This window comes from Austrofundulus limnaeus, unplaced genomic scaffold (genome assembly GCF_001266775.1).
Source record: "Austrofundulus limnaeus strain Quisiro unplaced genomic scaffold, Austrofundulus_limnaeus-1.0 Scaffold2176, whole genome shotgun sequence".
NCBI classification, from domain to species: Eukaryota; Metazoa; Chordata; class Actinopteri; order Cyprinodontiformes; family Rivulidae; genus Austrofundulus; species Austrofundulus limnaeus.
The window spans coordinates 17,095-26,511 of NW_013954578.1; the positions used below are offsets into that span (position 1 = coordinate 17,095).

The window sequence follows — 9,417 nt, forward strand, 5'->3', positions numbered from 1 at the left end:
ATCTATCTATCTATCTAAGACCGAAGTGAACACCAGTGAACAATATTAGAAAAAAGACAGCTTTAACTGTGTCAAACACTTTTTATTCACACTGACTTTTTTATTTTTATTTTTAATCTTTTTTGAAAGATAGACAGACACAAATGGGCAAAATCAGTAGTGTTTTATCACTATTACAAAACACTTTATTTTATTTTATTTTATTTTATTTGTTTACACATTGGAAAGTATTTACTGCAAGCGCACAGGATACGTGAACTGTATGTGAATCAAACCGGAACAATAAAAATAAAAGTCTCCTTCTGATCATGCTTTTACTTTGAAAGTCTTYACCGGAAACGACTCAACTAGCTAACGTAGCTTAACCGTGGTACCTAGTTCCGTCCTCTTCTCTCCTCCAGCCGCAGCGGCACGCAGCATCCTCGGCTCCCCACAGAGGGTGCCGACAGGACGCAGAGCCCGCGGAGGGAGCGGTCCTGGCCTGGGCACGGTTCCCGAAGAGGCCCCGGGGCCGCCGCTGGATGGAGTCCGGCTGCATTCAGACAGCAATGGCTATGGGTCTGGCATCGAAGAAGGCGTCTGCTCGGAGCGTCGCGGTGGAGCGAAAAAACCTCATCACGGTTTGCAGGTACATCACGACCTCGTCGACGTTATGTTTATTTAACGTGTTTGATTTTCCTCAACCYTGATTGGTTTATTGTAATGAATAATGGGTAAATAATGGCCTCATTAGACAGGTGCATTTTCACYTTCACTTTTACCCGTTTTCACATTAGCTGGTGGAGAATTCTGTCATCTTATATCAGCTTTTATTTCTAGGTTTTGCTGAAACGCTGCTTTACAGACTTAATGTTCTGATTATTTATAGCCCAACATCACATTTAGGTCTGTTTGTTTAGCGTCCACTCACCTGTCTGGTTAATTATTTAATGACAAACAGAAGCTCAGATGATCAGATTGTCCCTGAGGTGGGGCTAATGTTGTCATTTTACTGCTGAAGATCTGAAAACAGGTTCCTCCTCCAACCACTGAGACTGACTGGGACAAGGGCATCTGTCCAAGGACTCCTCCCCACATCATGGGCCTCCTTCCTGTTTCCCCAGCCTGCTGAGTGCAAACAGGGACTGGGTAATGTGCGGGTTAGATCCAGCTCCAAAGAGCTTCTCTCTTCTCTTCAGAAAAGGACAGGACTGTAAATAATCTGAGCTGAGAGCAGAACTGGCTCAGCCAGCTCTCTGGAGACGATCCATAAGTTTTATTTTACTGTTTACTGACCTGATCCTGATTTGCTTCGTGTCTTCTTATATCCCTCAAATTGTTAATTAAAAAAAGAAAACTCAGACTGACAGCGCTGTTGTGTTAAAATGAGAAATGAAAGAAAAACTAGAGAAGCTGCCTTTACTGCAGAAATGCAGAACGCTTATTGCTGAAATATTTTTGCTGGAAGCAGCTGAGGAAGTTAAAAGTGAGCAGAAATATTTTTTAAAAGCTGAACTCACCGTTCTTTAAATTTGCAGGAGAAAAAAACGAATCTAAAAATTAGCTGAAAAGCTGAAATGATCAAAAAGAAGCAGAAGGAACACATTTTTGCTGAAGTAAGCACAAAAAAAAAGCTATAGGGCATTAAAATATGAATTTAGCTTGAAAATTTTAAAGTTAGCAAAAACCAACTAAACAGTAGCTAAAATTGCAGAAAACAGTTGAAATTAGTAGAAAACAACAGAAAAAAAACATGAAAAAGAAATTAGCAGAAKAAGAGCAGAAGAAAGCAAAATGACAGCTAAAATAGCAGCAAAACCAGAACAGTAGCAAAAACAGCTCAAAAGTAGCCAAAATTGTAGAAAATAGTTGAAATTAGCTGAAAGCGACTGAAAGAAACACAGAAAGCTTGAATTTAGCAGAAGAATAAAAGTCAATAAATACAATAAATAACAACTAGCAAGGAGCAGGATTATAGCTGAAATAAAGGAAAAAAGCTAAAATTAGCGAAAACAAGCTAAAGGTAGTAGAAACAAGTTGAAATTAGCACAAAGATGGTGAAAGRAGTGGGAAAAAAATTCAAATAAGCAGAAAATAAATAAATGAATCGTACTGGCATGTTGTTGTAAAATAGCTAAAAAATGTTGAAACTTGTAGAAAAACAGCTAAAATGTAGCTGAAATTAGCACAAAAGAAGCATAAAGAGCACATTTGCTGAATTAGGCGATAATAAGTTTAAATTATTACAAAAAGTTGACTTTAGCTGAAGAGCTGTAAGCTAAAATTAGCTTAAACTAACAGTAGCTAAAAGGCATAAAACAGCTGATATTAGCAAAAAGCAGCTAAAAATGCATAAAAACAGAAATTAGCAGAAAATAGTTGAAAGAAAAACAAACAATATGAAATTTGTGCAGGGAAAGCTAGAACAGCAAAATGAAAAATTATATATACGTATATTTCAAATTTTATTTTAGAATAGAATAGTTTTTTTTTTACTGTTTAATAATCTTATTTCTTTTACTGAAAACTGTATATTGCAGACTGACGGCACTGTTGTGTTAAAATCAGAAATTAAAAGAAAAAAACCACTCAGACTCTCAGGTAGACACTCGGTCAATCACTTTTATTTCACTTCCTTTATTTTGAAGGTTCTGTCTTCGTACAGAGAGGTAAACACGCAACACAAAGCAGAGCAGGCATGCAAAAAATAATAATAAATCCTCACGGTGGACGTTTAACACAGATAAAGATTACCAGAGGCACAAAAAAAAAACACTCTTGTTTTCAGTTGGACCCTTCTGAGACACGTTTAATAGTTTTAAGGACAAACGAAGCAGACGAGACAGAAATAAATCTCAGCTTCCTATCAGTAATGCTCACTACAGTCTTTTGTTCTTTATTTTTTAATCGATTAGAGGATTCTTCCCTCCTGGCGTGTCTGTGTTGCTGCCCTGTCCTCTCGTTTGTCGTGATTCTGACCTTTTTTCCCCACAATGCCACGGTGCTCCGAGTTGATTCACTTAGATCGTTTTGCTGAACGACGGTTCAGAGAGGGGAGCGGTGGGCGGGGCATCCTGAATCAGCCTCTCAGGTTAAAGCAGGATCCGGGCTCTGACAGGCTGACCGAGACACAGGTGGAGTTTTACCTGACTACAGGAGCTGTTAGAGCTTTATTAGTGCACCAGGCCGAGCTTTATATGTTTATAAAGTCTGTTCCCTCGCAGTAAAAACATCAGCACACACACACACACACATAGAGGTTAACATTTTCAGTTCTTAACATTTTGTTTTATTTTGAAAAAAACAAGGTTTCTGTTCTATTTGGGGTGTAAAAGTTCATCTTTTCTAGTTTTTTTTTAAGTTCTTTCGATTTCTGAGAAAAACAACTTGGCATCTGGCACAATGTGGGTCACCAGTACCAGGCACAGGATCTTATTTAACCACCGTTTAGCATTTCAGTTCCTTGGCAACAGCGTTTTACTCAGAGGACTGAATAATTAGAGACAAATCGACAACTCTGTACGATGGAGGAAACCTTGGAAACTGGTCAAACATTCGCACCGTCTGAGTGAACGGATCAGGGCTGACTGTGTGAACTAGAGTAAAACTAGGATGACGGTAAAACTGCACACACTGAAAACTGCCGGGTCTTTTTGGTAACTCCAATGGTTGGATCATAGATGAGCTTCGTTGTTCCTCACATTGGAAGAAGTTTGTTAGCGACAGCTAGCTAGCGCCAATAAGGTTTAAATTATCAATATTACCAATATATTTTTGTTGATTTTTGTAAAGAATTCCACATAAAAAACTGAACGCAGTGGGTTTTGGGTCAAACTGATAACCTTAACCCGCGGAGCGAGAACCCCTCAGGCCTGGCTCGATCCAAATAGTTTTTAACCCAACAGTTTTTAGTTTGTATTTTCAGGTTGAACTTAAATATCGGCTGCTGCCTTATTTTTTAAAATCTAAAATAATGTTCAAAATGTCCTCGTTGACTGCAGCGTCTTTGTGATTTACTGCCTCGATCTTCTCCAGGCATGTCTGGGCCGAGGATTCCTGTAAGCAGCAGGTTAACTGAGCTCAGCTGGACCGAATGCTTTATTTATTTTTTCTCGTTAGGAGACATCTCGTGATGTAAACTGTTGTAAAACGGGCTGCTGTGGTGCTTTAGCCTGGATAAGTCGGGTGTCGCTGTCGGTGGCTGCAGGAGGGGGTGCTGCTGTGGACTCGGTGAACCTGAGGAAGAATAGATGAGACGGGTGAGACGGGGTTTGACGTGAGGGGTTAGAAATCCTGTCAGCTACTTCCTGTGAGTGAAAAAGGAAGGAAAGACTCGAGGTCATTGCAGAATTTTTGGCTCAGTTTTGAGCGTTCCTGGGGCGTGGTTCCACGCAAATATTTACATTTGCATCTTTTTCTTTGGCGTTTCACAGCCGAACCGGGGAAGAAGCGTCGACGCGTTTCTGAATGAGCACGTTTGGTTTGTGCTTTTTGTTTAAACCTACATTTATTTTTCAAGTATGTGGAATTACAGCAGAAGTTYGACGGAACATTAGGGCTTTAATCAGCTAATCATCTCCCTCTTTCATCTTTAACCCCACTCTGATTCGTGCTCTCTGTCTCCTCTGTCCCACCCTGAAACCTCATCACCTCCGCCGACCTTTAAACACTTTSCTTGGACTCTTCTTCACCCTGTTATCGTTACAAATATTGAACTTGGCTCAAACAGTTATTCTTATGTTTAGTTTAGTTGTTTTTTTTCTGAGAAAGGAGCTTTTATTTTCTTGTCTTTCTCTGYCCGTCCAGTCCAGTGCAGGAAAGGACGCCTCCTTGGACAGTTCAGTTCAGAGGAGCTGTCGTCTGACTCTGCTGGTTAGGGCCAAAACTGAAGGGAGAGAATATAAAGAGGAGAGAGAAGGAGAAAGAAATCAGAGAAGGAAAATCAGGTCATTGCTGATGTGAGGCTTTTCAGTATTTGGGTTAGGTGTCGCTGCTGATAAATGCAGTTGGGCTTCTCTTGAATCTTGTTTACGTTCGGTACAGTAGAGKGGTGAGAGAGGAGAACAAGGTGGCATTTGAAGGGAGCTGAGTGGGCTTGGCTGGGATCCAGGCAGAGTGAGAGGGGGCACAAAAGAAGCTTGTCAGAAAGCCGTGCAGTTGTTTTTCTGTGTCAAATCGTACTAAGAGCATGCTGCTTTTCCACTCTATCCATTTGCATTTAAGGCCCACAAGCAATTGTCCCCTTCAGATGAAAGAGCTTCAGTAGATTCATAAAGCATCTGCTTTTTTTCASATAACACGACTAATGCCCCAGCAGGTCAAACAGACTCTTTGCAGAAGTTTAGTTACCATCCATCTTTTAATTTTCCACAGAATGAGTGAGTAGTTCAATGCTTGATTTAAATTTAATTGTTTTCCTTCAAAAACAAATTTATCTACTCAGTCTCATAGGTTTCTGTATGGACTGTAGTCTGATCAGATGATTTCTAGAAGTTTAAACAAGRCGTTTAATAAACCCCTGCTGCATCAAACAATTGCACCCTTTCTCGGTTGAAGTTTCAAGGATTATTGAGCATCTTTGCCCAAACTAAACCTGCGACCGTTGAGCTATAAGCAATATTAAAACCCTGTGTCTTTGCAGAAAACATAATCTGACAGAATCCAAAGCCACTGACCTGTTTCCTTGATAAATCCATAGAAAGTCAAAGCTCCAAACGTAAATTTAATCCAGTTTCCAGTTGAAATAGACCCTGTGCAGACGCYGTCGCTGTATCCGAACTGCAGCGATGCTGTTTTCTCGTGACATTTTGACCCCCACGCCGCGGCTCCCTCTCGTCTAAATCGTCTTCGTCTTGCGTTTGGGGAAGAGGGCTTTCCGAAAAGAGGTGGTGGTGGTGCCCCTGCTGAAGGAGGCGCTGCCCAGGGAGATTTTGGTCTTCCCGCTGGTGATGGTGGAGGAGCCCAGGGATGTCGTGCTCCTGCCTCTGATGATGGAGGAGTTCCCCATGGCCAGCTTGGACTTGCCCCTCTTTATGGTGGTGTTGCCCAGCGTTAAGGCCGTCTTCCCCTCGGTGAAGCTGGTGTTGCCCATTGAGGAGACGCTCGTCTTCCTGACCCAGGTTTGGCGACGGGTTTTTGGACTCACTCGACGCAAAGCATCGCACACTCATGCAGCACAGCCTTCCCTGCGAGCGCTCCGAGTTGACAGGCGCATCAGAGCAGACCAGAATGCCAAGCATGGACGGTGCGACCCCCGTGTCACATAATGTCTTCGTTGAGCTGGTCTACGTGGGCTCTGGAAGGCCACATACCACCCATGTGTCCTGTGAATGGACAGAGGCAGCCGTAGGTGGTCGCAGCCTATTGGGGAGGACTCKGGACAGTGGAGCGATTGTCCCCTCGCCACGACGACACCAAACGGTTGAAGGACACATTGTTGCAAAGAGGACAGTCTGCGGTGACATCACTTTCTTCTGAACCATTGTTCCATGAAGCCTCTGATTGTAAGACTGCGGTTACAGCTGTATGTGAAAACAGCTGCACTGTGTCTGGTTGTGTTCATGTTTTCTACATGGATGAAGCTTTTGATTGCACCTCTCACGCATGCAGAAACTCCCCAACCTGTAAAAGTTAAGTGTTAAGGTCTCAGTTAGGAGGTTTTTTTAGGTCAAACCTCCATTTTCTCCCTTAATTTGAACCATGATCAAAGACCATTGTATTACAAGTACAATGCATTGATGCTAATAATGTGTTGAGTCAATCCAATTGGCCTTGATGCCCTTAGATAACAGATGAGAAAATATTAGCACTGATGTCTTCACCACTATATCAAACATTAAGTATTAGGGGTGCAACAATACAGAAAATTCACGATTTGGTTCGGTTCGATGCTTTAGCGTCAYGGTTTTGATATTTTTTCRATACAAAAAAGAGAAATTTCCATGCCCTTCCTAACTTATTTATTGAAATTATTACAAACCTTTTTTTAGGCTCAAAAGTCCAATTTTTAAAATTAAATGTTGCTGAAACAGCAAGTTTCTCAATGGATCTGTGCTTGACAATGCAGCCTAGGTGGAGTAGTCGAACACAGATCCACCGATTCTTCAACATAGAGCATCTTCAGAAGACAAGTTGATAAAATAAATGTTAAAAATYTGTATTGTTCCATACATAGTGTGTATTGAACCTAGAGCATTGTATTGAACGGTGTATTGTTGCACCCCTAATAAGGGTGTGGTTCCTTTGTTGCATCAATTTCCTCAACAACTGTTTATAGTCTTACTTTTTGGGACAAAATTTTTAACGTACCAAATAAAATCAGTAACTAATACAAATAAATCAGCCAAAGCACCATTTAGACATGTTATCTTTATAAGCACTAACACATTAATCCACTTTTACAGTTTGGTTGAGAGTAAAGGGTTGGTTGTTTGACGTGTACAGCAGCCGAATTATAGAAACGCAGCGAGACTCGTCGGAATGCTCAGAACTCCTACGGTTGATGTTCTGCAGAAGGCAGGAGGGCAGTGTTGGTGGAAACCACATATGTTCTTGTGTCCCTGCATATATCACACACATCTGTTCGCACTTCCCCCTCCCCGTCGAGCCAACAYGCCACAAAGACTCGTCTCATCGCTGTTGTGTTACACGCTTAGCATGGCACACGTTTGTGCCGTTTCCCTCTTTTTTTTATGTTTATATTTGGCACCAACAAGTTAGAGAGGAATAATTTCTCACAAACATAGCAGCTCATATTTTATTGACCGTTGTTACTACTGACCTTCTAAAACTGACCACATAGACATATCCAAGGCTTTGTAACTGTGCAGGTTTCATGTGTGGAAGTCCCAGTAGACATTGCTGTGAGTTTCTTTGCCCCTGACGAGGGTGGTTTTGATCACAGACACAGACTTGGTCCCAAAGGTGAAGGTCAAAGTGACGAGAGAGCTGGTGGTTTCCCCTCGTGTCACCRAGGTCTTTACCACCCTTGTGCTGGTGTTGCCCAAAGTCACGGTGGTTCTGCTCCAGGAGACTGCAGATTTCCCCCAGGAGATGATGTACTTAGTCCTCTGGATCAAAAACCTGCCTCTGGTGAAGGAGGTCTTGCTTGATGTGAATGTAGTTTTCCACTCATTGTTAGAGTCTTTTTTCGGCTGCTTGGGTGCCTTTGCGCCGGCTTCAGTCAACGTTTCCATCTAGGTGTTCCTGCGCTTGCCCGTCAGCGCTTTGCGGAAGGAGGTGGTGGTGGTTCCCCGGCTGAAGCTGGCCCGTCCCAGAGCCACAGTCGTCTTTTGCCTTTGGATAGTGGAATCTCCCATGGAGGTGGTGGTTACTCCCCTGAATATTGAGGATTTGCCTAAGGAGACGGTAGTCTTTCCCCTGGCGATGGAGGTGTTTCCCACTGCCAGGGCAGTCTTGCCCTCTGTGATGCTAGTGTTGCCCATGGAGGCAGGCGACGGTCAGCCCCGGTGCCGGTTCCTAGCGTGCACGCCGCATAGCAGACCCTCTGTGGGTGCAAGGAGGGTGAGCATGTGAGGTCAAAAAGCCGAGCTAAAGCTGCAGCAKCTGCCCTAAATAGATCACGCCACAATGTATAGATGAGGGGGAGGGAATTATTGGATCATTCTTTGATGCTCGGTCCCTCAGAGAGACGAGATCCAAAAGGACCTGGAAGCACAGCGAGACTGAACAGACAGGGGGTTAATTGTGTCGTTTTCAGGATAACAAAGGGAAATTGTTGAAGGGGGTGCTTTGTGCTGCACACAAGACAATTGGGGTGACCTCAGAGTGATAAGATGGCGTGGTTCCCTTAAAAAAAGGCAGGAAAAAACTCCCTGCTGTTGTTTGGATACAGTTGTACATTTGTCTGCGTCGGTACAGTACAGTGCACAGCTGCACAAAACCAGCTGGAACTTTTCAAAATAAAACGCGAGGTTCCATTTTGTTTTTCCCACATTGTGTTTAGTTTGTGCGCTTCTGTTTCCAGATTCTCTGTGAAGACCCTCCTGGAAAGGTACACGGCAGAGCCCATCGATGATTCCTCTGAGGAGTTTATAAACTTCGCCGCTATTTTAGAGCACATCCTCAGCCATCGCTTTAAAGGTAACACAGCAGGTAACATGCGAAACAGGAAGTAAACAAAGTGCTGGTGTGATAGGAGCAGTGAGTCGGCCTGCCGATCCTCTGCTGAGTTTTATTTGTTGGACAGGTTCGGGGAGCTGGTTCAGCTCCGATGGGCAGCGCAGCTTCTGGGAGTACATTCGACTGGCGTGCAGCAAGGTCCAGAACAACTGCATCGCCAGCATCGAGAACATCGAGAACATCAGCACATCACGCGCCAAGGCCAGCACATTTTTTATGAACATTTATTGATTTACCTGTGTGTGTGTTTGTGTGTGTGTGTGTGTGTGTGTGTGTGTGTGTGTGTGTGTGTGTGTG

At 43.0% G+C, this 9,417-nt stretch overlaps 1 protein-coding gene and 1 long non-coding RNA gene across 4 annotated transcripts in view; one reads left to right on the top strand and one right to left on the bottom strand.

Moving 5' to 3' along the window:
• Positions 1-370: 370 nt before the first annotated feature.
• Positions 371-9,417, top strand: part of LOC106537198 (RUN domain-containing protein 3A) — a gene marked incomplete at its 3' end in the record, with an annotated part of 10,405 nt that continues 1,358 nt past the window's right edge. Inside the window, 3 exon segments of one of the 2 annotated variants that reach the window (XM_014034576.1) lie at positions 371-628; positions 8,966-9,093; positions 9,188-9,321. In XM_014034576.1, the coding sequence (XP_013890030.1) occupies positions 522-628; positions 8,966-9,093; positions 9,188-9,321 (369 nt within the window). 2 annotated transcript variants of the gene reach the window in all.
• Positions 2,582-5,814, bottom strand: LOC106537200 (uncharacterized). Of its 2 annotated transcripts, none has more exons than XR_001312619.1 (2): positions 5,655-5,814; positions 2,582-4,215 (listed from the first exon to the last, which is right to left on the bottom strand). It is a non-coding gene; the product is annotated as an uncharacterized LOC106537200 (long non-coding RNA). The 2 variants fall into 2 exon arrangements; XR_001312618.1 differs by having other exon boundaries at positions 2,582-4,864.